At 51.7% G+C, this 25,992-nt stretch overlaps 10 protein-coding genes across 10 annotated transcripts; 6 read left to right on the top strand and 4 right to left on the bottom strand.

Moving 5' to 3' along the window:
- Nucleotides 1-271: 271 nt before the first annotated feature.
- spt4 (transcription elongation factor SPT4) lies at nt 272-1,178 on the top strand. Its single transcript, XM_024834203.1, has 4 exons — nt 272-441; nt 499-696; nt 752-804; nt 869-1,178. Exons 1-4 carry the CDS (start codon nt 364-366, stop codon nt 900-902), a joined length of 363 nt encoding a protein of 120 aa, XP_024694057.1. The 5' UTR covers nt 272-363; the 3' UTR covers nt 903-1,178.
- Nucleotides 1,179-3,866: 2,688 nt separating this feature from the next.
- P168DRAFT_288929 (RTA1 domain-containing protein) lies at nt 3,867-5,247 on the top strand. Its single transcript, XM_024836899.1, has 2 exons — nt 3,867-4,293; nt 4,358-5,247. The coding sequence occupies exons 1-2, from the start codon at nt 4,006-4,008 to the stop codon at nt 5,195-5,197; spliced, it is 1,128 nt and encodes a 375-aa protein (XP_024694056.1). The 5' UTR covers nt 3,867-4,005; the 3' UTR covers nt 5,198-5,247.
- Nucleotides 5,248-6,116: 869 nt separating this feature from the next.
- P168DRAFT_288928 (UPF0187 domain membrane protein) lies at nt 6,117-8,387 on the top strand. Its single transcript, XM_024836898.1, has 7 exons — nt 6,117-6,498; nt 6,566-6,713; nt 6,768-6,852; nt 6,904-7,029; nt 7,087-7,436; nt 7,490-7,663; nt 7,760-8,387. The coding sequence occupies exons 1-7, from the start codon at nt 6,244-6,246 to the stop codon at nt 8,143-8,145; spliced, it is 1,524 nt and encodes a 507-aa protein (XP_024694055.1). The 5' UTR covers nt 6,117-6,243; the 3' UTR covers nt 8,146-8,387.
- Nucleotides 8,388-8,403: 16 nt separating this feature from the next.
- Nucleotides 8,404-9,297, bottom strand: P168DRAFT_303258 (uncharacterized protein; the record flags this gene model as incomplete). The annotated part of the gene is made up of 3 exons (XM_024838732.1): nt 8,953-9,297; nt 8,541-8,865; nt 8,404-8,424 (listed from the first exon to the last, which is right to left on the bottom strand). Exons 1-3 carry the CDS (start codon nt 9,057-9,059, stop codon nt 8,404-8,406), a joined length of 453 nt encoding a protein of 150 aa, XP_024694054.1. The 5' UTR covers nt 9,060-9,297.
- Nucleotides 9,298-9,424: 127 nt separating this feature from the next.
- On the bottom strand, nt 9,425-9,920 carry P168DRAFT_288926 (DUF167 domain-containing protein). Its single transcript, XM_024836897.1, has one exon. It carries the CDS (start codon nt 9,834-9,836, stop codon nt 9,513-9,515), a length of 324 nt encoding a protein of 107 aa, XP_024694053.1. The 5' UTR covers nt 9,837-9,920; the 3' UTR covers nt 9,425-9,512.
- A 1,095-nt stretch (nt 9,921-11,015) lies between these two features.
- On the top strand, nt 11,016-13,350 carry P168DRAFT_280390 (uncharacterized protein; the record flags this gene model as incomplete). The annotated part of the gene is made up of 3 exons (XM_024835864.1): nt 11,016-11,210; nt 11,271-12,874; nt 12,960-13,350. The coding sequence occupies 3 exons, from the start codon at nt 11,016-11,018 to the stop codon at nt 13,348-13,350; spliced, it is 2,190 nt and encodes a 729-aa protein (XP_024694052.1).
- Nucleotides 13,351-14,370: 1,020 nt separating this feature from the next.
- Nucleotides 14,371-20,258, top strand: P168DRAFT_303257 (putative SNF2 family helicase/ATPase). Its single transcript, XM_024838731.1, has 2 exons — nt 14,371-14,630; nt 14,694-20,258. Exon 2 carries the CDS (start codon nt 14,699-14,701, stop codon nt 20,186-20,188), a length of 5,490 nt encoding a protein of 1,829 aa, XP_024694051.1. The 5' UTR covers nt 14,371-14,630; nt 14,694-14,698; the 3' UTR covers nt 20,189-20,258.
- A 292-nt stretch (nt 20,259-20,550) lies between these two features.
- On the top strand, nt 20,551-22,630 carry P168DRAFT_325815 (MFS general substrate transporter; the record flags this gene model as incomplete). The annotated part of the gene is made up of 9 exons (XM_024841056.1): nt 20,551-20,787; nt 20,883-20,904; nt 20,967-21,082; nt 21,152-21,218; nt 21,282-21,421; nt 21,490-21,781; nt 21,849-22,139; nt 22,201-22,314; nt 22,410-22,630. The coding sequence occupies 9 exons, from the start codon at nt 20,551-20,553 to the stop codon at nt 22,628-22,630; spliced, it is 1,500 nt and encodes a 499-aa protein (XP_024694050.1).
- Nucleotides 22,631-22,684: 54 nt separating this feature from the next.
- On the bottom strand, nt 22,685-23,236 carry P168DRAFT_124516 (uncharacterized protein). Its single transcript, XM_024832636.1, has one exon. The coding sequence runs from the start codon at nt 23,207-23,209 to the stop codon at nt 22,856-22,858; it is 354 nt and encodes a 117-aa protein (XP_024694049.1). The 5' UTR covers nt 23,210-23,236; the 3' UTR covers nt 22,685-22,855.
- Nucleotides 23,237-23,458: 222 nt separating this feature from the next.
- P168DRAFT_265968 (glycoside hydrolase family 2 protein) lies at nt 23,459-25,740 on the bottom strand. The gene is made up of 3 exons (XM_024834940.1): nt 24,319-25,740; nt 23,841-24,254; nt 23,459-23,749 (listed from the first exon to the last, which is right to left on the bottom strand). The coding sequence occupies exons 1-3, from the start codon at nt 25,725-25,727 to the stop codon at nt 23,611-23,613; spliced, it is 1,962 nt and encodes a 653-aa protein (XP_024694048.1). The 5' UTR covers nt 25,728-25,740; the 3' UTR covers nt 23,459-23,610.
- Between the last annotated feature and the right edge of the window lie 252 nt (nt 25,741-25,992).

Raw genomic sequence — 25,992 nt, 5'->3', positions numbered from 1 at the left:
GAAAATCGTACAAAGAAAAAGAAAGTGGAGATAGAAGAAATCACCAATAAATCAGAAAGAAACCAAGAGAGTCGGGAAATCAACACACGCTCTCCAACCGGACGTAGACGGAATGAAAGAATGAAGGAATCACAACAAGAGATGTTGATGGAAGATTCTCTTTGACTGGTCCGGTTTCCGCCTTGTTGCTCCGATGAAATCTCCGGGCTTGGCATTTGCCCGTCCAGCAACCCGATCGGGGGCGATTTCTCCAGCTTCAACATCGTCAGCTCTTCAGACACCACGCCTCTCTACTGAAAACCATAAACTTTCTCTCTTGCTCTTCCTGTTCATATTCCTTGATACCGCCTTAAAATCTAGTACATGTCCTTCTACGTCCCCCCCAGCCAGCAGCGCACCCTGCGCGCCTGCATGGTGTGTTCGCTCGTCCAATTGCACAGCGTGAGTGATCCAACCCTCCCTCGCTGAGCGGGAACTGACGCAGTCGCCGTGCTCTAGAAATTTATGCGGGAAGGTTGCCCCAATTGCGATGACGTTCTCGGCCTCCGTAACAACAACGACGCCATCCAAGAATGCACCTCGCAAGTCTTTGAAGGGTTGGTCACGGTGCGGGATCCGGTGACTAGCTGGGTGGCGCGGTGGCAGCGGCTGGATAGTTACGTGCCAGGGACATACGCGGTGAAGGTGACTGGATCGGTGAGTTCTACACCGTATCTACTGTTTGGCAGGGGACAACGGTTAACGCGTGCAGCTTCCCGACGAGATTATCACGAGCTTGGAGTCGGCGGGTGTCAAGTACATTCCGTATGTATCTTCCTTCCGTTTGCCTTGGTCAAAGAATTTAGGGCAATACTGATGAATACCCCAGGAGAGATGGAAGCACGGGCGAAGAGGAGACGTGAGGGGCTGGGTCAAGCCAGGTTCAATTCGATACACCACCACGACCGCATACCCGATACCGGATCGACGATCGTCGCACATATTTACCAGGGATTGAGGAATTCCCCAATGCACGGATAGGAGTTTAGGTCGGATTGTTTTCTATGTCTAGACACGGAGTTCTTAGCGGTGGTTTACCATCAATTCATGAGTTTTGGGCAGAATACACGTCCATCCCATCCTTCAACATGAATAGTCTGGGTTAGCATGCACCATGCAGCTACACTCAAATACCCCATGAGGTGATCTGGCTACACTGTTAGATCGTGGATACATAGTTCATATTCAGCTCCTAGCTGCACACACTAGCGCCTACACAGTTACCTCCATTTATTACTCTACTCAACGACTTAGCAGCGTCAAAAACAATCCAAATCTCCTTCGAGCGATCCATCTCGCTTTGCGAGATTCAACCGAACCAATGGTGTATCACCAACCATGACATGTCTTATGCACCCGGAACTCATCACTCACCAAAGCAAGGGGCGATAGCAGCTCCATTGTCGCACCGGTCTACATCTCTTCTCCATAATAGGCCTCACTCAACCCGACACTATCACCACCCATAGCAGCCGACCATAACAACGAAAATAACATCAATAAACACCCTTTCCAAAAACAAACCATCACCCTCCCTCCACAGACATGACCACGGTTCTAAAACCCACCACCAACCACGACCGCGACAACGAACATCAAAACGAAGGCAACTTCTCCCCCGCCCCTGCAACCTCAACCCCACCCGCCTACGGACACCGCCAGCGGATGGTCCTCGCCATCCAGTGGATATACCTAGTCGTGGGCTCGTTGACAATCATGGGGCTGTGGGCTGTCCTGCGATGATAGATAGCATCGTTCAAAATACACAGACATAACTCTATGCCGGAACAGAATAGCTCATATATACCTCTGTCGTTGGACTGACGTTGCTTGTTGGCGGGGTGAGCAAGGGTATCAGAAGATGTTGGGATATCAGTCATATCAAGCCCGGCCAAAATGCCGCTCCGCATTCTGGTGCAGTGGCTGAGAAAAGTTAGTCTGTCGATTCTAGCCAGAGCCATGATCATATAAACCTTCTATCATCATATCATATTGGACGAACAGCTCGGACACGTTTGTGCTGGTCGATCCAGATCCTAGATGACTTCCTCTTCTTCTATGCCTACTGCCTTCTCTTCATCACATGATTTAATGTTGAGCCATCGTCCTCTTCCCTTAACGTGTAACCGAACTGAGCGCAGGTAACCTGGAACCAGGTGGCTTGTAATGGTAATTGAGCACCGTTTCCAGTTACTGAACATATGATTGAAGGAGGGGGGGTTATAGATGAACAAGATGGTTATTATCAACCTGCACAGATGATGCGCGGCTCGAGCTATTAGATACCCGAGCCTAGATCTAGGTAAAATTCAACATTTATACTCTGTACACCAGAAACCATTCAACACGAGGTAGCACGTGAAGATGATGCCAAGTTATACTCCATAGTCCTCCCGACTACCATGCACCTGTCCTCCCAGATAGATTCGATACGTCCAGCTTGATTTTGGCGGTTACTTTTCCACTGCCAGCCGATTAGAAGAATATGACCTAATATCGTATTCAGTAGATGCAGAGTTGACGGACATTGATCAACCAAATCAGCCTAATTCAGTACTAGAGCGATATGAGCCATGATAAGCCTGTCAGCCATGGAAAATGACTATAGACGAACCGCAGAGTGTGATTGGATGATATTCGTGTCGGTATTTCCAAGCCTCTTAGACCCCACTGGAGTCTCCACCGAGTCCACTGTTGAAGGGTTCACCATTGATTCAAGGGAGTTGGGGTCCCATCCATCGGTGGGTCCGTTGGTTGTTTATAGTTAGTTAGTTACCGTAGTATCAATGACTAGGGAGCGAAGCAGAACTAGTCAGAAGTAGGGAGTAGTGATTTGATCTCTTTTTTAGAAATTTTACGAGAGAAACAAAGGCCGAAGAATTGACAGCGCACCGATACAGAAGTTCAAGGCGAACTACGGGGCTGACAGGGCCCCGCGTTGCCCCACTGTGATAATAACTTCATCTACGGAGTACATCGTGTCTTACTTGGACAATTCTTTGGACATGCTGGATATGGTGAGTATTTGGATCTTGGAGCACAGTGACATTGATATTTACGCCCATTCATAATTATAACATCTGTCAGAATCAATCACCCCATTCTGTATAGAGCAACAAATGACGGATAGACTACAGAGTACCGTCCGGACAATTAGGGCTTATGCTAGGACGGGCGGTACTGATCTATCAGGTCACTTTGAGCCCTGACTTGGAACTTGGCTTTCTCGCTAAAAAGAATCAAAAAACCACTGTCCGCTTTGATAAGTGGATACTCATGACTCTATTATTTACCAGAGCCAAGATAAGATAGAATAACATGCTAAGAACGATAAGGCAGAGTGGGCCTTCTTGTGATTTTACCCTTTCGCAAGACCAGGAGCCCTACAGTACCACGTAGACCCCTGTTTATGATGGAGGATTAGGTAGAAATGACGGTCAGAGTAAGCATGCAGGTTTATACGATAGGGCAGTTGAGGCAGCTGAACTTAGGAGTCATCCATATTCCATGCATGGTCATAGTCCGAAAGAGGCATTTGTTTACAACATGAAGAGAAGAAGTCCAAACTTGTGTGGATACGATATGACCAGTTAGTTATCTTAAGATCTGATAATCCAGATGAACAGACCGAGGACTAGACGAATACGCACGATCAACATGTCCCAAAAGACTAGTCTCTGTATAAGCTCTAGAGCTCCAGCCGCATCACAGCCTCGTCTTTGGCCCCCAATCACATCCACCATCTATTCCGAATCGGTAGGTTCGTATACGATTTAACAAATCATATCCTTTATATCTTGCAAATAGACTAGATTTAAGCTAATGGTGGGGCATCAAACACGACCAGCCCGATGCTGACCCAAACGGTGAGAATATAGTAGGTATCTATAAAAGTCAGTCTACCCAGGCTCTCCCCAATCGCCGTCATCATCAACATCTTCCTCCTCCTCAGAGCACAGTCTCGCCATGTACGACCTTCCCACAAATCATACGCTCCTCGACCATCCGGAGCTCTGCACACTGGAGACCTGCCCCCTGGACCTAGCCTGGGTGCAGTACCTGCCCTCGTTTTCTGGCAACTCGCTCTACTTAGGCGTCTTTGGCGTCGCCTTCTTCCTGCAGTTCGTTCTGGGTGCTTTCTATAAGACATGGAGCTTCATGATTCCCATGGTGGGCGGCTGCCTTCTTGAGATCTTGGGTTATATGGGTCGGGTCCGGATGCATCACAACCCATTTCGGTCCGATACTTTCTTTCTGTAGGTATTCTCCATTTAGTAGAAGAAAATCAAAGGAAAAAACGGACTAATAAAATAGATACCTCGTCTGTCTCACCATCGGCCCCGCCTTCATCTCCGCCGCCATCTACCTCTGTCTCTCACGCATCGTCATCGCGTTCGGGGAGCGCATCGCCGCCTTTAAACCCCGCGTCTACTCCCTCACCTTCATCGCCGCCGACATCATCGCCATCATCCTCCAAGCGGTCGGCAGCGCCCTCGCCTGCGTCGCCGACGATAAAGACACCCGCGACATTAGTACGTATGTTATGATCGCCGGGCTAGCGTGTCAAGCCCTCAGTCTCGCCGTGTTCGTGGTTCTCTGCATTGACTTCACCCTACGGGTGCAGCGCGCCCCCATCGTGCGCTTCAACGCTCAATTCGACCCGCTGCGTCGCTCTCCCAGCTTTCGCTTGTTTCTCGCTGCGCTGGCGATCGCTACCGTGGCGGTCTTCGTCCGGTCCGTGTTCCGCTGCGTCGAGCTGAGCCAGGGGTTTGACGGCAAGCTAGCCGGTAATGAGATCACCTACATGGTGCTGGAGGGCGCCATGGTTGCTCTGGCCGTCGTCGTTTTGACCTTCTTCCATCCAGGCTGGGTGTGGAACGAATACTGGGCGAAGGCAGCCTGGCATGTCCGATCTTCTTCTTCTTATTTTTCTCCGTCAGCGTCGTCGAAGTCGAAGTCCACAAGACGCGACGTGGAAGCCGCGTACAAGGCTGTCCACGGGTCGGACGAGGAGCTCATCGCCACAGAGTCCCCGTCGGCGGCGCACATGAGTCGTCTGACCTCGGCGGATACGAATTATCGATCCCCTTCGGAGAGATTTTATCAGCCACAGGGGCCGGAGCCGGCGCAGCAACAACTGCTGTCTTCATCTCGATAGCCTCGTGGCTTTTTTTCCCTTCCTTTGTTCGTTTCAATAGCGTGGGTTAGTGTATATAGCAATTTACGGAGATATATCAATATATGAATTCATGATTTATGGGACCATGTCTGGGCATCGATCGGTTCATGTCCAGATCTCCCGTCTGGTCGCCCAATGGAGCGAGAGCCGTCGGTGGTGCCGATGCCTATATATAGTAGCTCTTAGATTCCTTTCAAACCGTCCTGGATCGGGTCTATTTTTATGGGGCTAATTTATATTCACGTCTTATATTATATTTCCGGGTGGAGCAGAGGATGAACCACGGAGTTTGAAAATGTCCCATACGGTGGGAATTAGGGAATCAGAGAATCAACCGTCAACCTTATTCCTGTCAATCATTCCCATCCCTGGGTCGACCGTTCCTCCAGTCGAGTCTGAAACTTAGCGTGGCTTGGAAACTTGGTCTGATAAGTCTGACGGGCACGCTGACTGCGCCACCAATTTTAATCTTATATTGATTCTCAAAGCCCGTCCAACGTGTCAGCCAATTAACAAAACTACCTGTCGAGTCGGGGGTTTGTCCCCTGTCAGACAGCTGTCAAATTCTCAATTGACGAAGAAGAAAGGAATAAACACCTAGGACCAAACCAAGTGGAGTCCAAGTTCCTCAAGCTAGACCACTATCTCCAATCAAGCCAAGCTCCCTCGCCGCAACCCATGTCCGAGTTTCACCGACGACGGACAGGAACGAATCACGGAGGACAGATTGGAAGGGGTTCTTGAAACCAGGAGCTCTAGATCGATCCAGATACGGCAGTGTCCGTTGGCGTTCCTATTAATATGGACGCGTTGGAATTGGCCCCAGTCCTAATTTACCCGATCATGGCGGAGTAACTTTAGAGCCTCCTGGGATCCTGGAACGGATTAGTCTGGGCTGATCTCTGTCACTGGAATTTTTCTTTCTTTCTTCTTTCTTTTTGCTCCGTCTCCATTTTTTAAACTATATCTAGGAATCTATCCCCTGCATCCCCCAGGACAAGCAGATACACCCAAATCAATTCATCATGGATAGCCACTCTGCTCCTCCACCACCCGCTGACGCTCCCGCTGCTCCAGCCGGGGACGGCCCGGCCCCTGTCCAGGCCACTCATCATTCACACGCCGTCCATCATGATCAACCGAACGTGCACGTGGAGAAGAAGACTTCCAAGGGCCAGTTGACGCCGCGTCCGACCTTCCTCGCCAATCTCCGAGCTAGTTCGCGGGATGCCCAGTTTACGCTCAGCCGTAGCAACTCCAGCGAGTTGGATCGCTACTTTGTATGTCCTTCCCTATGATGTGGGGTTTGGGTATTCAGCGTTAGAACGCATAGTCTAACGGTTATAGCACGGCCCGCGCGATCTGAATCAACATTCCAAATGGCCGACTTTTTGTCGTATGCACGGCAGTGTCATGCCTAAGATGATCCTGCCGTTGACGTTTGTCGCGGCTTGGTCGAGCCTTATCACTTGCATCTCCTTCTTTTTCCATAACCGTGAGTCTCTCGATCGATGGACGTGGTAGACACTGGGATGACTGACCTCCCTAGTCGGCATTGATAACATCCTCCTGACCGTGACCGGTTTCGTCGTCGGTCTGGCCCTGTCGTTCCGCAGTTCGACCGCTTATGAACGGTACTTGTGACCCTGGCAGACGAAATGGATATTTACTCACTAACGTTACAGATGGGCTGACGGCCGCAAATACTGGTCCTTGCTGATCCAGACCTCCCGCAACCTGGCCCGCACCATCTGGGTCAGCACAGCCGAACGACCGGGCGAGAAGGGAAAGGAAGATCTGATGGGAAAGCTGTTCGTCCTTGAACCCATCGGCTTGTCCTAAGAAAAGTCTCTGACATTTGAATATAGAACGGCAATGAACCTCATCCTCGCCTTCGCCATTTCCCTCAAACACAAGCTGCGCTTCGAACCCGACGTCGGCTACGAGGACCTCGCCGGTCTAATCGGCCACCTCGACACCTTCGCCAAAGAAGCCCACGACCGCGTCAACATGCAGCCGCCCAAGATGTCACCCTGGAAATCCCTCGGCGAGTCTCTGGGTGTCTCCTTCGCCGAGTCCAACCCGCGCAAACGTATCAAGCGCTCTAAGAAGCCGCTGGGCCATCTCCCGCTCGAGATCCTCAACCATTTGGCGGCTTACATTGATCAGTGTATTGCCAGTGAGACTCTCACTATCAGCTTGCACCAGGGTCAAGCTAGTGAGTACTCATCGCGAGAATATGATAGTTACCCTTAGATTAACCCTTGCTAGTCAGCGCCCTGGCGACATTGAACGAGGTCGTCACCGGCTCCGAACGAGTCCTCGATACGCCCCTCCCAGCCGCATACAGTATCGCCATTGCCCAGATCGCCTGGATCTACGTGCTTGTGCTGCCTTTCCAGCTCTACAACGCCTTGAAATGGGTTACCATTCCTGGTTCAATTGGTATTTCCCCTTTCCCTCCAATCTTACTCTTCCCCCCTCTCAACCCCACCCGTCTACCACCCTTATACAAAATAAGAAACTCATAAAAAAAAACAGTCGCAGCCTACATCATCCTCGGCCTCGCGACCATCGGCAGCGAAATCGAAAACCCCTTCGGCCAAGACGTCAACGACCTCCCCCTCGACACCTACTGCCGCCAGATCGCCCTCGAACTGGACATCATCACCGCCATGCCGCCCCCCAAGGTCGAAAACTTCACCACCCGCGACGAGAACCTCGTGCTTTACCCGCTCAGCACGGCCGGCTTCTCCGACTGGAAGGACCGCAGCGTGGAGGAGATCCGTGCCGCGCTGCGCACGAAGGTTGTTGCTAATACTAATAGTAGTAGTGCTGCTAATAGTAATGGCTCTGGGCCGTTGGGTGGGACGACGTCCGATGCGGAGACTGTTGTGGGGAGTATGAGGAGTAAACAGTCTGTTTGACTTCTCTACTCTTCTCTGGTTTCCTCATTTGGAAGGAAGAATAGGAGGTGAAAAATGCATTTGTTAGTGGGTTTTGTTATTGATAGGTGTGTTTCGGGCATTAATTTGGGTGTTTGATTTCTTTCTTGTTTCTTTTCTGTTTTTTTATTGTTTCTGTTCACGGCGTAGTCAAGTATATCATATCATCCAGTTTGTGTCATTTTTAGCATTCACCTGTTTAACCCTCTATCAACCAAAACATCCACTGGTATAATCATTTCATATCTCATTACCCATCTCCTATACACATAAACACCATCCATATACATATGATAAATATCAATCAATCAAGACGAGAACAAATCCCCCCCACCCCCACACGTTAACCCTCCCAAATAATTCCCCCTAGCACACACCCTCCACGCAACCGCCCCAACCGCATCATCACCATCCTCCCCTCCCCCTCCACCACTGCCACCACCAATCCACGAACTCAGCGCGTCAACCACAGCAGTCGCGTCTGCGCGTGGAACACGCACCCACACGATCTTCTCCTGGTTGGTGCTGCCACTATCACTAGCTGTATCCAACCCCGGCGTTGTAATCTTGAGAATATCGAGCGGGATAGCCGTGCCTGTTAGGCCGAGGAATTGGGAGAGCGCGGAGGTGAGGTGCGTTCGGGCGGTTAGAGGGTCGAGGGGTTGGGTTTTTGTGGTGTTGGAGGTGTTGGGTTGGTGGGTTCTTTTTATTTATTATTTGTTAGCCTAGCTTCTAGTTTTGATTCTCAAGCATTGAGAAGAGGGAGAGGAGGGGGAGGGGGAAACGCACAATTGGAGCTTGAGATATGTCCATGGGGAATTGCGCGACGTGAGGTGTGTGGTTTTGGGTGCTGTTGCTGCTGCTTCTGGTGCTTCGGAGGGTTTTCGCTTGGACATTGTGGTTATCTTTCTCTCTTCTCTAATTCTCTTTTTTCTTTTTTCGTTTCTTCTGCTTTGTTTTCTTTTTGTTTTTGTGTTGTGGATGGACGAATGCTGCGAAGAAATCTAAGTATTGATTGTCGCGGAAAAAAATGATCGGCTGGATTGATTCCCGTGATGTCACGTCGCGTCTGATCCGTTATCAGATTGTGGTATCAGGCGTCTATCATAAGATTGTTTTACCTTGACAAAACAATATATAAGATATCAAAATAATAAGAGAAATCACTTCACCGCCTCTAGCAAAACCCTCTGTATATCAGACAGGAATTTCTCCTCCCCATCAGGATTCCCATCCACATCTACCCCCTCCACACACAGCGTCTTCTCCCGCGATTTTAACCCGCGAATAACTTCCACGCGAGACTTGGAGACTTGCAATACCTAGACACTCATATTAGCACTCTACCATCAATTCCAGCAATGACTATAATTAGGGAAAAAAATGAGAAAGTAAAAGAAAGCAAGGGAAAATACCCCAGCAAATAACCCCTCCACAGCCAAATTAGCCTCCCCGTTCTTCGGCACTGCCGCAACACACACGTCGACTCGGTCGGGCCCGACGCCGATGATCCCCTCGCGCTTGCTAGAGGCGTTGGGCTTGACGTGGCAAGCGATGTGGAGGTTGTAGGTGGGCTTCTGGGTGGGATTGGTTTTGGATTTGGCTTTTGCTGTCGCTTTTGCTGTTGCTTTCGCGGGGGTGGTTCGGAGGAGGCGGAGGAGGGGGATGGACATTGGGTTTGGTATGTATTGGGGTTATAGGAGATGATACAGACGGGTGATCGAGGTATTAATGTAGTTTTTATTCTTTAGTTAGGGTTGTGAAAGGTTCTTTTGTGGTCTTCATTTGATATTTGATCTTTCGAGGGTGATGTGTAAGAACAGCAAATGAAACTGGGTAGTATGCTGTTCTGTCTACTTATCATTCTGGACTCAATTCAACCAACGATGGTCCTCAGCAGTCATTATTTATCTATGTAATGATAAATTTAAATGATAAAAATGATTATAGAATTTCTTGAGACTAAGTGTACTTTGAGCATAGATTCTAGTATACCTTCTGAAATATATTCTACCATATTATTTGTGCTCGGGATCCATATGATAGGTTGACATCTGCAAAGTAGAAGATTATCAAAACCTGCCATTTTGCAACGACCAGTAATTCTGTTTTATTATTACCAGTGATTATAGCTAGACATCTCCATACTTTAGAGAACCTAACAGTGTAAGTGAATAAATCTATGTCCTAGTAATAGTAGCAAGTTATTCACTGTCAGCTGAGCCGCGAAGCCCTAGACTGAGAACCATGACTTTGTTTCTCAGTGACAGCCAGAAAGTAGATAAGAGTTATAACTGTTATATTACTACTATGACATAACTACTTAAAAGGCAAGGATTTAGAGAAAGTCTAGATCAATAGTGATCAGAGGAAAGACTAGGTTGTTACAAGTCTACCACTTAGATGAGACAGAATCACACCTGTCTCTGCCCGCTGGTCTATCATTCCCTCTACCATACTATAACTGTATATAGCTATAGTGAAATAGAGCCAGAGTCACAAGTAGACAATGTTCATACTATAAATGGTCATACTGCACAACCGTAGGACTGAAAAAGTAAGAGTGTTCTTGAAGTTCTATTCAGAAATTTGGCTGGGCCTACTGTTGAGCAGATTTCCATGACGATAAACCATAGCAACCCATACATGCAATATTGACATTGACTCAATTTCCTCCCTCTTCTTCTATCTACTTCGTGTACAAACAAAGTCTCTACAAATCTCCTTGTTTAGAATCAAACTCTGTAGGTAAAGAGCCTTTGACATTTATACCTTCACATAGCTAACAAAGCCCTAGTTCAAACTATCTACCTCTACTTCTGCACGCTGAGCGTGCACGCCGAGACCTCACTATGGCTCGCGTCACCAGACAAGCAACCAGAAACACGCTCAAGCCTAAGAAACCTGGTAAACGTCAAAGCCGCAGAAAGCCTATTCCAAAGGTGGCAGTCCAGGAAGAGACGGCTGGTGAATCAGAGACTGAAGAGTCCCACGAAGAGTCCGACGCGCGGGTCCCTGAGAAAAAAGACCATTTGAAAAAGTACAAAGTAAGTGCTGCACTCCTGCATCTCTCCCCTCTCTTTGTATCCAACACCTATTCTCCACAGGAACGGATTCAACCCGATCCCAAGCAGCGTCGTTTTGAAACCCCCATGCTGCACTTCAACCCTGACACCCAAGTGTTTAAGAAACGCGAAGAAACAGCTACTGAGAACATGGCGGCTGTCGATGCCCGTGATGTCACCTCGGGCCACCGCGACCAAGACGACTGGAGTCTTGAGAACCTGCCCGACATCCTGTATGTCCTGCGTCCCAAGCCTGAGAACGCGAAGTCCCGCCGTAAGGTTCACATGACAGACCATATGATCTTCGAAAAGAAGGTCAAGAACTTCTACACCCTGCCCCCTCGCATTTCGTCTCAAGTTGAGGGCTTTAGACTGGAAGCCTGGTTTCGTCTGGACCGCCGCATCAAGCCCGAGGATATCCTGGACCGTGTGAACCCCATGTTCAGACACCTCATCAGCGAGGAAATCATCGAAGGGCGCAGAGAGAGCTTCCGGCTGGCCTACAATGTTGCTGACTGGACGTCCCAGAGATCCATCAACGCCGTGACGCGCCAGGTCAAGAGAGAGGGTTTTGACGTCGAGCAGAACACCACCCGTGGAGTCACGCCCGGCTTGATCGATCCGGCCAAAGGCGAAGCCGGTGGCCGGGTTGTTTTCGACCCCGCTGCGTATCAGCACCAGCCTTCTGCTATGGATCAGGAGCCCCAGATACCCGAGGCGTGGTTTAAGATGTATCGGTTTCACACTTCGTCTCCCCATACGCGCGAGGGTGCGGCCGACCCCCATCAGACGTCCATCCCGCAGCAGCACGGCGTCAAACGAGACATGGAGACCGTCGATGCTCAGCTGATGCGCCTCGCCCACTCGCACATGGCTGCCCCTGTCCCGAACCAGGATAACCGTGTCAACCAGCTGAACCAGATCAATTACTTTGCTGCTCCTGGATCGGCTGTCCCGGTGATGGGTGGCTCCTACGTGGCTTCTGGCCAGCAGAAGTACTACCCACAGGTTGCGCACGCGAACAATCCCATGATGGCGAACAATCCCATGTTGGCTAATAATCCCATTCAGGCGAACTATCCTATGCAGACGAACAACCCCGTTCAGGTAAGCCATACCATGCAGTCGAGCCAGCCCATGCAGGTGGCGCCAGCCCAGGGAAACCCCACTCAAGCCCCCAAAATGGCAGGCCAGGCTCCCGCACCCAAGAGTGCTATCCCCGCCGCGAATGCCAAAAAGAGACGCACGCGTGTGAAGCCCAATGGTTCACCCTTCCTATCCACAGCGGCCCTCCCTGCGCCTGCGCATATCGGCCCTGCTTCGGCCTGTATGGCTCGCTCCGGCACACCCTACCAGGCGCATGTCGCTCAGGTGAACCAGTATCCTGCCCCTGCCCCCATGAATGGATACCAGCAGGGTATGTTCTCCGCGCATACGACCCACGCTGCTAACTCTGCTGCTACCACTCGCGCTGAGACGGCCTCGAGAAACGTCCGTGCCCCGCAGTTCTCGTCTGAGCTGTATCCGTTTTTCGAGATCTTGAACGGCATCGGCGTCTCTGACCAGGGCGATGCGTTTGGCGGGGCGAACGCCCACTCGAACGCCCACACTGGTCATAAGAGAACGTGGGAGACTGGCAATAATGGGTTAGTAGCATCATCTGTCACTAGACCTGGATTTTCTACTGTGCTACATCGTGGTTTGCTGTGAAAACTAATTGGATGTCGTTAGAGTCCCTGTTCTGATGGACAAGAAGAGAAGGTCCGACCCCTTCGGCATGCGGTACCCCACTGAAGTCACTGAGCTTGCTGAGCACTCTGGCCCTATGCCGGAGGAATTCACGCAGACCGGTGACGAGGATCTGAGTCAGGAGGTTAATTTCGACGAGTGGTTGGTTGAGAGTGCGATGAGTGCTGATGGACATATTGAATGGCGCTCGGGGATTTGGCCGGGAATAGGAGTGGATCCGGATAAGACGGAGGAAGAGAAGGAGAAGGAGAAGAAGGAGAAGAAGGAAAAGGAGGATAGAGAGAAGGAGGAAAAGGAGAAGAAGGAAATGGAGAAGGGGGAGGGAAACAAGATGGAGGGAGACAAGGAGGAGGAGGAGAAGCAGGACAACTAGGCAGAGGCCTCTGTTGGAGGATTCCTGGTTGGAGAACTGGGCAAATACCTCTGTTGGTGGATTCCTGGTAGGCGAACTGGACGAAGACCTCTGTTGGGTGATTCCTGGTAAGCGAACTGGGCGGATTCTTCCGTTGGAGGTTCCTAGTGGTATGAGAACTGGGGAAAAGCTTCTGTTGGAGGGTCCCTGGAGTAGCTTACTACCTAGAATAGTAAATCCCACTGATTGTTGATATCATAAGTGTTAGTTTTCAGTAGTATTGGTAGTAGTGTACTGAGGCATACTCTTCAGACTCTATCTAAAGTAGCCATATGCACATATTGTTGAGACGTCCTGTACCCTCCGCAAACCATCTGTTTTACTACACATGTAGATGCAGATGAGCATAGATCTAAATTTTTGATCCATTACCCATGAGGTCCCAGTGTCGTCCGCTATTTAGGGGGGAGCGCATCATGACGAAGCACTTTCTGCTCCCATGAAATGGGGTTCACCCTGGTGTCAATACATTCTAGTGTATGGTTTGATCTTGTCTTGCTTCCTCATTGCCCTGTATAGTTCTTTATGACTATCATAAGCATGTTCCTAGATATATGATGTCATCGCTGTCCTTCAACTAACACTAGGCAATGGGCTCGATTGGCCATGACTCGGGAAATGGACAAGCTCCAGTCGGATTTTGGGCAGAACAACAGAAGTGAAGAGTTAAACATCCGTATCTGTCATTTACCCATAGAATAGACCATCTTGATAGACTCTATAGTACCATCTGGCATGGCACAATGGGATGAGTAACTGGAGAGGTTCTAGTGAGAGAAGAACTTCTGATATGGTAATGTATGTTTGTCCTGTTTGTCCTGTTTGTCCTGTTTGTTCTCTTATCTTATCACGTCCACAACACGCTATCAGGCGGTGAGTCGGCCTGACGCATATCTCGGTCCAGCCCACCGCCTGGATGATCGGCAGAAAGGCTAAGGGTTTGCCGCTTTTTGTGGTGAAGATCTCCACCTCACCTGAACTGTTCCTGCAGAGCTCCATGTGGCCTTGATTCGGCTGGCATTTTTCCTCCCCGCTCTAATTTTATCTCCCAGCATCTTATCGGAGCCGCGCTTTGATAATATCTGTTATCGATTCCACCTCACTCTCGCCTTACTTGCAGCGTCTAACGCGCCTCTTGTTGCTTCTCTTCAGCTCTCGGATCTTCTATGATGCGCTTCTACTTTTGGTGTTTACCTTACTGATCTCTCACATGACTTGATCGTTTCATTAATGTAGACATTGTGAGTCTGTCCCCGACAACTTATCATTTGTGGCGAAGAAAGCTAATGCTCCCATCTCACCAGACGAAATGCAGGTTGACGGTGGTGACCCTCTCGACTGGACGGTCGACAACGTGGTCGACTTCCTCTGCCGTAGTCCCGAAGCACCATGGTCCCGGTCCTCCTCGCAAGCTCCCCGTCCGGACCCCGTCTCCTTCGAAGCCGCACTCCGGGAAAACTTCATCACCGGCGAGGTCCTCCTACATGATGTCGACAAGAATACCCTGCGGGATGACCTGGGGCTGCGGGCCTTGGGTCATCGGAGCTGCATCTCAATGGCTATAAGGTACCTACAGAAGAGGTCTCAAAAGTTTCAAGAGTCTCTCAGCCACAGCCCGTTGGATGACCCTACCATTGGTTCCTCAAGACGCCCGTCCTTTTCATCCCCCGGAATCTTCCGACAGCCCTCGCTCCCTGCCCACTTCAATCCTCCGAGTCACTCTACAACCCCAAAGACACATGTACAGACAACGACCAATGCGTTGACTCCATCTGCATCTATGTCCGTGGATACCAATCCCGTCACCCCGCAAAACCCCTTTTCACAGCCGATAGGACAAGTGAGGGGCAAGCAGACTGTTCCACCCGAGAAACTCCCGCCTGGAAACGAGGATCGGCAAGCTGACCGGCGGGATCAGATCTTAGGGACGCCCTCTACATCACATCGGACGGTAGAAAACACACCCCCTCCGGTGAACGCGCGCCGCCAAGAGCAGATCGTGGTTGACGCTCATGGCAAAAAACGGCGAAAACTAGATCTGGGTTCATTGCCCGATGTCCCGGGGATACGCGGATCTCAACATCCCGGAACCCAAGCCAAGGAATGGTATATGGGACCAGGCCAGATTACGAACGCCCAACTCTTCCATTCGTCTGACCCAGGTGACAGCGAGGATTCGTTTGTTGTTCTAGGATCTGGTTTCCCTGCTCAACGCACTTCTGTCAACAAACGCCTTGCCTACTTCTATAGACAAAAGCGAATCAAGCTAAAGTCGAGTAGTGACTGTGTTCAATGGGCTATCATCCCCTACAAGCTATCGGAGACAAAGGGCCAGAGACTTTTCACTTTATATACGGCGAAGGATGGAAAAGTATCTGTTACCAAGGAACCCATAGAAAAATGGCCGGAGCTTCGTAAACTTCAGGAAGCCACAGCGGTGGCAGATCTGCACAAGTCAGGTTCCGACCCGTTCCTTCAGAGCAATGAACCCCAGAGCCACAAATATGACATCCTCCTCCAGAGGTATCCACCCCAGGAGGAGGATGTCTTACCTCCGTACGGAGAATCCGGCTCGGAGGGGGAGTTCGATGACAAGACCTGGGAGGAAATTGACGACGAGCGCCAAGACCGAGTCCCTGAACAGGAGAAGGACCTCACATCCGCCGAGCTCGAACCCCTCATCAGCCAATGCATATCAGACTACGAGGATAGGTGGAACCAAATCGCCCGCCCCAGGCAGGAGCCAAAGGCCCGGAAGATCTGGCTGAAGGCTAGACGGCAAGGGCGCGTGGATCTGCAAATCGCCGCCATCACCCGAGACATCGGTTTTCTGGAAAAGCGGCTCGGCGGGATAGAGAGGGAGATCTGCAAAAGCCAGTATGGTTCAGAGTCGGAGCTAAAAACGCAGTGCCAAAGCTTGGAGCAGACGATTTTCGGAATCCAGAGCCAGAAATGGCGGATTGGGGTCCTTCAGCAGGAGAAGTGCCCCCCGAAGGTCTCTGCTCCTCCACGGCCTGCGCCTAAGAAAAAGCCCAAGAATGCAGATGAAGAATCTCTCCATTCAGAGACAGACGAGTCGAGTGATTCGCTTGATGATTTCATCGACAAATCTGACCTGGATAGCCGCGCTGGCCCATTCCTCGAGACTCCCGCATCACCAGCTAGGTCTGTAAGTTCCCCTTCGGAAACTGATAGTGAGGGTGGCATCATCAGCCCCTCTGGCATTCGGCGGCGGACTTCGATGCATCGCGTCTTTGCCACCAGTTCCTCGCCGTCGTCTCCGGAGCGCATCTCGTCACGAGACTCTCAGTCACCTCCAGCGGCAAGTCAACCAGCGGGTGACCTGATCGATCTCACAGTAGACTCAGCTGAGGAAGACTTGGAAATCGAGACACCGCCACTTAACCCGGTGCAACACAAAGTATCCAAGACGGCAGGTAATAACGTCAAGGCTGAGAGGGCCCCTTCCGTGTCTCCCCCACCTGATCTGGGCCCTACAGTAGCATCTAAGGCTGCACGGAAAACGTCCTCCCGGGTCCAGGTTGTGATTCCCCAACTGAAAAAGCCGCGAAATGGCACAGAAGCGGAAACACCTCTTCCGGACCTTAGCGATCTCGGTGCAATACTTGATATCCCTTGGTCGAAGCTCGAAGAGCGCCGCGACCGCCGTAGGCTGTTAGCAAAGATCATCGGGAGCTTGGCCGATGACTTTCGATTGGCCATGACAGACGAGGTCCCTAAGTATGGCGTGACTCTTATGCAGGAATATGTAGATACTGCATTGGAAATCTTGTGTCAAAGCCAGGACACGTTCCCCGGTGTCGACGAAAAGCAAAGCCAGTTCATTATGCGAACGGCATCTTTCTACATCTCGTGGGTCAACTGTGCTCAGCTCCACAAAGGAATTAGGCGACACTACATCTTGGAGAGCATAGATGAACTGAAGGATAGTTTCGCCGAGTTTTATAACCAGCTATGCAATCGCCTGGAAGCCTACCGCAACTGGGTCAGGCCACAGCGTAAGTCGAAGGCACTTGGGGATGTAGCAAGGTCATCTCAAAAGCCGTCGGATAGCTCCGAAGGGGAACTCGCCGAATCTGCACACACCCCCCACAAGAAGCGGAAGAGGGAAGTCAAAGAAAGCTTGACGGCGAAGAATACCCAAGCCAGCGCCAAAAGACGTGTTGCTGTTCAACATGAACAGAGAGAGAAGTTGAAGAGGAAAATGGGCAACATGGGCATCAGTAATGATGATCCAGCCCACCAGGTTGTCAGCTTCGACGACCCGGTCCTCTATCTGGATCCCCATATTGGCCAGGTCGTAAAACCCCACCAGCTGGAGGGCATCCAATTCATGTGGCGCGAACTGATCAGAGACGAGACCCAGCAGGGCTGTCTCCTTGCCCACACCATGGGCCTGGGGAAGACCATGCAAGTTATCGCGCTGTTGGTCACGATCGCTGCCGCAGCATCTTCCAATGACCCGAAGGTCCGACAGCAGGTCCCAGAAGCGTTTCACCGACCTCAGACTCTGATCATCTGCCCGTCATCTCTGATCGAGAACTGGTACGAGGAGATCATCCTTTGGGCTCCCCAGGACTCGGGGATCGGACTCACACGCAAGGTGACGAGCGCCAGCCCGCCTCGAGAGAGAATACAGTTGATATCGGAATGGGACCAGGAAGGCGGCATACTGATCATAAGCTACAATATGTTCCACGCATGGATCTTCAACAAGGAGACCAAAAAGAGGCCGCCTCCTCTCACTGAAGAGGACCACGAGAACGTCAAGAAGTGGCTCTTGGAAGGCCCCAATCTTATTGTTGCAGACGAGGCGCACATGATGAAGAACCGAGCAACGGCTGCCTCCAGGGCTGCGATGCAATTTCGCTCCAAAAGTCGAATTGCATTAACTGGGTCTCCGCTCGCTAACAACCTGGTTGACTATTTCACGATGGTTGATTGGATTGCCAAGGGGTATCTGGGTGAGTTCGTGGAGTTCAAGGCCAATTTTGTCGAACCGATCGAACAGGGTCTCTACCTGGACAGCTCACGTCATGAGCGACGAAGGTCTCTTGTTAAGCTAAAGGTGCTCCAAGGGATCCTGAACCCCAAGATCAATCGGGCTGACATCACCGTGCTGGCGGACAATCTGCCGCCGAAGGTGGAATTTGTCCTGACCGTGCCGCTGACCAAGGTGCAAACGGATGCGTACAACCTCTATGTAGACACTATCTTGCAGGGCAAAGGGGACATTGGGAACGCCAAGCTGTGGTCTTGGCTAGCTATCCTTTCGCTCTGCTGCAACCACCCGGCCTGCTTCCGTGACAAGCTGCTGAACCGAGCCAGCGAGGCGCGGAAAATCGACCAGAAGCTGCGTGAAGTCGAGGAGCTTCCCGGCGACGAGCCAATCGGCCAGGCAGGTCTTCCGGACTCAGAGAAGCTCGTCATAGAACAGGAGAAACTCTTTGCCAGCATCCCGGATATGATGGCCGTGGGGCTCTCGTATCGCGCGCAGATTCTGGACCGGATCATTGAGGAATCCGTCCGTGTCAATGACAAGGTCTTGGTATTTTCCCATAGCCTCCTCACGCTCGATTACATCGAGCACGTGTTGACGCTCCGGAACCGAAAATATTGCCGACTGGATGGGAATACCCCTGTCCAGAGTCGCCAGATGGCAACAAAAAACTTCAATACCGGGGTTGATCAGCATGTTTACCTGATCTCGACACGCGCGGGGGGCCTGGGTCTGAACATCCCGGGCGCCAACCGCGTCATCATATTTGACTTTGCTTTCAATCCGGTGTGGGAACAACAGTCCGTCGGACGTGCGTATCGCCTAGGACAGAAGAAGCCTGTCTTCGTCTACCGCTTCATCTCCGGAGGCACCTTTGAAGAGATCGTGTACAACAATGTCGTCTTCAAGACCCAGCTTGCCTTCCGTGTGGTTGACAAGAAGAATCCTATCCGTCAGGCGTCCAAATCCCCGGGAGACTATCTCTTCCCAGTCAAGCAGGTTCCCCAGGAGGATATTTCCGAATTTATTGGGAAGGATCCCGACGTGTTGGATAAGATATTATTGGAACAGAACGATGAAGAACGGTCCATCCGGAAGATTGCCCTGACAGAGACGTTCCGACGGGAAGACGACGAGCGGCTGACGGAGGAAGAGACCAAAGGTGTTCAAGAGGAACTAGACGACGAGCGCCTGAAGCGCACCAACCCGGAAGAGTACGCCCGGCGGATTTCCGAAAGGCAGAGGAGATTGATGGCCGAGGGTCCGACCCCCATCCTCGCCGCTCAAACCCACCCCGGACTATTCCAGCCTCCCAATCGACCTGCACATGCCCCGCCGCCGTTTCCCAGCCAGCAGTCCCTGACTATTCCGTCGTCCTCCGTGCCGACCCATGCGCACAATGTCGGCCCGCCGGCTTTGACCCCGGACACCAGCGTCTTTAAGAACCGGCCCGCATGGTCGTCCCCAGCAGCAGGTCTCACGTCCTTTCCATCTCCCCGGAATGAGCACGCTGCCTACTCGTCTGGTTCTCCGGGTGCGTCCAATACAGGCACGCCACGTTCTCTGCAGCAGCCACCCAACCAGGGAGGATCCCCATCGACCCAAGCGCCGCGGACAGGCCCGCACGGGCCCAGTCCCCTACAGCAGCCACCGGGACTACCACCACAGACCCTGGGAGGGCAGACCGACGGTGCCGACGGATCGGGATCCCAAAGCCCAGAGTCGGACGAGGAGGAGCAGCGGGATTATTGGACGAGTCCCAGCTGCAAGACGCAGTAGATTCTACTCTACATCTTTTTGCATTGGCCCTTATTCACTTTATTTGTTGCATATGATATCCCTGTACATGAGTATTATCAATCCATATGGCATGGCCATTAAGATCTTTCCATTTCTCTCATCGTAAACAACCCATCTCAGCCTTCCTCGGATTTCAGCCTCACCACCCGACCGACATCCCGACTTTTCCCTTACAGTCTAGACGCTAGGGACACAACTAGGGGTCTGGGCGCCAAGCTCCCCCGCAAACCGGGGTGATCTACAATAACATAACCCTCCCCACACTTGATAATTGTTGATTCCCCCCTTTCCCTCCGCGCATATTTTCCCTGTTTTCCCATAATTATCTTCAAGCAGGAGATATGTATTCCCCCAAAACCAAAAGCAGCGAAAAGCTCGCCGACGTCGTCCCTTTTGAGACTGAAACCCCGACTCCCAATGGCAGCCCCGCATACGAGATCACCCCGCAGATGGAGGAGAAGATCCTGCGCAAGATGGATCTGCGGTTGATTCCTATGCTGGCGGTGTTGTATCTGCTGGCGTTTTTGGATAGGGGGAATATTGGTAATGCGAAGATTGAGGGGATGTTGGATGATTTGGTTAGTTTTTATTTTCCTTTTCGCGCGGGATGTATATATCGTAGTCGATCTACGGTATACTCCTGTCATACAGGGATGTGACTGACGTTTGACAGCATATGACGGGACAGCAGTATAGTTGGTCTTGTATGGATCTGTCCACGGGGAAAAATGGATGAATACATTGCTGATTGAAATAGTGACCGTGTTCTTCTTTACATACTCGGCCTTTGAGATTCCTAGTAATCTTCTGCTGAAGAAGTTAAGACCGTCTCGATGGTTGCCGATAATTATGGTCGCGTGGGGGATTGTCATGGTGATATCCCATTTTATCCTTTCTTTGAGACCAAGTGGAATGAGCTGATTGAGTGGTTGCGACATACAGACCCTGATGGGCATCGTGCAGTCCTATTCTGGACTGGTGACTGCTCGTGTCTTCCTAGGTGTAGCCGGTTCGTACTCTTGTATCATCGATGATACCACCTGCTATCTGTCCGAATACTAACACACACCAGAAGCAGGTCTCTACCCCGGCGTCTCATACTACATCAGCGAATGGTATCCCCGCCACAAAGCACAATACCGCCAAGCGCTATTCTTCAGCGCCGCCAGCGTCGCCGGTGCCTTCTCCGGTATCCTAGCCTACGCCATAGCCGTAGGTCCCTACACAATTCCTCTATCCAGCTTCCCGAACCGAATATAACCAACCTTCCTACTCAATAGAAAATGGACGGAGTCGGCGGCTACGAAGGCTGGCGCTGGATCTTCATCCTCGAAGGCCTCCTCACCGTTGTAGTCGCGTTCATCGGCCCCTTTGCTATCCACGACTCCCCTGAAACAGCGACCTTTCTTACCGACGAGGAGAGAGACTGGGTGTTGCGCTCTGTGCGTGGCCAGACGACTGCCGCTGGGCCGGAGTCAGGCCTTGCTACTATCGGTAGCGAGGAGAGGAAGTTCCGCTTCCAGTATGTGCGGGCTGCGTTAACGGACTGGCAGATCTACGTTGGTATTTTGAGTACGTCCTCCTCACTCCCTCCTTCCATCCTTTCCAGACGTGGGGTGGCCAGAGCTGACGGCGACAGTGTTCTGGGGCATTACTTGTCCGCTCTACGGCATCTCGTACTTCTTACCCTCTATCATCAAAGACCTAGGATATACGTCGTCTACAGCACAGCTACTCACCGTGCCCATCTATATTGTGGCCGCCGTGATCGCCGTCGCGGCCGCGTGGCTGTCAGATCGGAGACGAGAGCGGTCTCCGTTCGTGTTCTTCTTCATGGCGCTCGTTGCCATCGGGTTCGTGATTGTCCTTGCGTCGACTAACCGGGGCGTTCCTGGCGTGGTGTATTTTGGGGTGTTTGTTGCTGTAGCTGGTGCGTCATCTTCTTACTACTACCCCCCGTGATATTCTCTGAGTACTTACCCATGGCACAGGTATATACGCTGCATTCCCCGGCAACGTAGCCTGGATCAGCGTCAACCTCGCAGGCGACTACAAGCGAGCAGCGGGTATGGCGCTGCATATTGGAGTGGGGAATTTGTCTGGAGGTATATTCTTCTTTTCTTTTCTTCTCCCCCCCCAATTATCTTATATTCAACGCAAACATGTAACACCCACTAACCAACCCAATAAATGGATACAGCCATGGCATCCAACTTCTACCGCCAACAAGACGCCCCAGGCTACATCCTAGGCCACGCATTGGAGCTAGGCTTCTGCGTTATGGGCATGTTTGCCGTTGTCGCTTTGAGACTGTCGTATCAGCGGATCAATCGCCAGCGTGATGCGCTTGATGCACATTTGGATCCGGTCGAGGCTGAGAAGTTGGGTGACAGGTCGCCGGAGTTTAGATATATGCTTTGATTGGTAATATATTTAGTTATTTGGTTATACTATGAATCTTGGAGAGATGGTAGGGTTGCCTGAGGATAGAGTGATAGAATCACTACCTCTACCAATTTCTATTTCTATCGAACGAAACAAACTTCATCTATCATCCAAATTCCGAACTTCAAAACCATTACCCAGTACAGTACGTCTACAGTACAAATTCAATTCAAAATAAAGATAAAAAGAAAAGAAAAAAGATTACCTCCTCTCCACCCTCTCCCTCTCCTCCCTCGCCAACTCATTCAAGCCCGCAACAGCAATCGTATTCAGCCGATGCCTATCCTCCGACCCCTGCACCCAAAACGAGAACCACACGCCGCCGTGGTGCTCCTCATCACGCTCGTCCATGAACTCGCCCAGCCCGTTGTAGATCATTATCGACATGACGTTGGTCAGGTGGCCCATGTTGTTGAAGAGGCCCTTGGCGGGAACCCACGCCCAGAGGTGCTTGTTGTAGCTTGATATGCGGGCTGGGGTCGTGGCTGATAGCTTGTTGAGGTGGAGTTTAGTGTAGGGGCCTACGCTGTAGGTTACTGGGTCGTGGATGGCCATTTTTGGGGGGTGGTTGTTAGGGTTGGGTGGGATTGGGTGGTGTGGTGTGGTTTATTGTGAGTAGAGAGGTGGCTGGTGGTATGTTTTGTTGGGATGGTAGGGCTTTTTATAGGGCAATTGGACTTGAGGTATAGCTAGAGAGAGTTTGTCTTTGTAGTGGAATAAAGAGATGAGTATGGGGCTCTCCATTCACTGTCTCCTCAAGTATGTCAGACATAAGTCTTTGTCGGTACTAAGGATAACTATGCAGAAATCAAAGACGGCCCCATTAGTAAATCATAGAGATTTTAACTCAAAGAAACCTTCAAAGCCATGCTATCTCAATCCAATGACACCTTGCAAGCCTCCCGGGTGAAAGGTCTACAATTAATACCCATTCATCTGATCCGCAAAGCTATTCCTCAAACCTTTGATTTTGGCGCCACATGCTGAAAATAGTAATCCTTGGCTGCGTCCATAATGGCTTTAATGTCGGCCGGGGGAACCTTCTCGCTGCGATCGTAGGCATACAGCCCGTTGACTTCTTGCTCGACATCGCATCTAAAAGTGGTCAGTGGACCTCCAACTTGGGTAGAACCGTGTGTCACGTATGAGAGAGAAAGCAAAAACAAAGGAAAGAGAAGGAACGTACAACTGCGTATAAACCAGCCCACAGGTAAACCCCCCCTTCACAATCCCCATCACCAGTTTCTCCAACCGGACCAGGAAATCAGCCGCGTTGCTCGCCGTCGTGTATCCCCAGTCGCGGTCCGAGGCGGCTACATCCTTCGGGGGCTTGATGTTCACACCTCCGAACTCGGAGCAGATGACCGGCGCGCCGGGGGCGTGCTTTGCACCGGGATCGAGGGTGACCGAGCCGGCGGAGATGGGCTCGACAAACATGGCGCGGTGACCGTTGTCCTTGGGACCAAGAATGCCGTTTTCAAAATCGGCGCAGGTGGTCGTCAGCTGGGCCGAGTCGCTGTAGTCGTGGTAGGTGGTGAGGTCCGTTTGAACGTGTTCCCAGCCGCAGTTGTCGTTGATCGGGCGGCTGGGGTCAAGGGATCTGTTAGAACATGGTTAGTATGTGGTTCATGTTGTTGGCGTAATACTACATAGGGAAGACTGACTTGGTGAGATAGTAGAGACATCGAATGTGGTCCCGCTGCTCGATATTGTCCTTCAGAGACGGATACCCCCAGCTTTCATTGCCTGGAGTCCAGGTCACCACGCTGGGATGGTTACGATCTCGCCGCACCGAGTCTGCCCATTCCGCTGTGATGCGCTCTACCAGCTCGTGGCTGTACTCGTACCCATTCGCGATCTCCCCCCACACCATGAAGCCCAGTCGGTCGGCCCAGTACAGAAACAGTGGGTCCTCGATCTTCTGGTGCTTGCGGCAGCCATTGAATCCTGCGCGTTTGACCAGCTCGATGTCCGTACGCAGGGCATCGCCGGACGGTGGGGTTATCCCGGTCTCGGGCCAGTAGCCCTGGTCCAGGACCAACATCTGGAAGTAAGGCTTGCTGTTGAGGCGGAAGGTCCCGTCGCCGTTTTGCCAGGAGAGACTGCGCATGCCGGTTGTGGTTTGGACCTCGTCGACGAGGTTCCCTGCTACATCGTACAGGCGAAGCACAATGTCGTAGAGGATAGGATGCTCTGGTGCCCACAGCGCGGTACCGTTATCGTGCCAGGCCCCGTCGGCGTCGAATGCGCCCCCACGAGGTCGGTCCGCGGCGGGGAGCGTCACGTCGAGGTCGATGCGCACGTACTCTTTATCACTAGGCAGCGGGGAGCGAGGACTTGTGCTCACTGTTTTGCCCCCTAGACTGGCGGTGATCTGGACACTGACCGGCCCAGCGACCGGCTGGCGCCCAGTTACCGCGACGACTGCGTGCAGCGTCCCAGAAGTGATATCGTCGGATCGCAGGACGGTCCCCGCACTGCTGCATCCGATGCGCATGGCTGGGATGCTCTCCAGCCAGACCGACTGCCAGATTCCGCTGGAGGGTGTGTAGAAGATGCTCTCCGGTACGGGCCCCCAATATTGTTTACCACGGGGCTGAGCGAGGTCGGTGGGCGAGTCACGCACGCGCAGGGTTAGCCGGGCCGTCTCTTTCCTCTCTCCGCCAGTTGCAAGCGAGCGAAAGGCGTCTGTTAGGTCCAGGTCAAAAGGCACGTGGCCGCCCGTGTGTCCTCCAACTGGGACGCCGTCGAGCCAGATGGAGCACTCAAAATCGACGGCGCCAAACCGGAGAATCAGACGCTGGTCGGGGGCGCCTCCAAGACGAATATCGCGGATGGTCCGCTCGTACCAGATGACTTCGTGAGCTTCACGCAGACCGATACCCGATGCGGGGGCCTGGAAGGCATAGGGGACCTTGATGAATCGAGTCTGGGAGGCTGGGAGACCGGTTTGCGGCCAGGATTGTGAGAGCCCAGCGTCCGTGTCATCAAAGGCAAACAACCACGTGCCATTGAGTGAGGTCCAGTTCAGCGAAGACCGCTGGAAGTCAGGACGAGGGTATTCCATTGTCATTTGAGAGTATCGGATAGTAGTTGAGCGGGGTTGTGAGATGGATGAGGAAGGCGGAGGGAAAGACGGGGTAGAGAACCAACTCATATATATGAACCCCTCACTCACGTGGGAGGGGGTCGATCGACATCGTGCATGTCTTGTCATTCCTCCTCTTCTAGATGAATTTTCAAGATGACGACTTTTCATAAGTATAGAATCACTAGATGGATCATCGTCATGGTTAGTAGAAGAAAGGTATTTGTCTAGGGCGACACAACCCAACCCT

This window comes from Aspergillus campestris (assembly GCF_002847485.1).
Source record: "Aspergillus campestris IBT 28561 chromosome Unknown P168scaffold_4, whole genome shotgun sequence".
Lineage (NCBI taxonomy): Eukaryota > Fungi > Ascomycota > Eurotiomycetes > Eurotiales > Aspergillaceae > Aspergillus > Aspergillus campestris.
The sequence above is the reverse complement of the archived record's forward strand: the minus strand, read 5'-3'. Positions and strand labels throughout refer to the sequence as shown.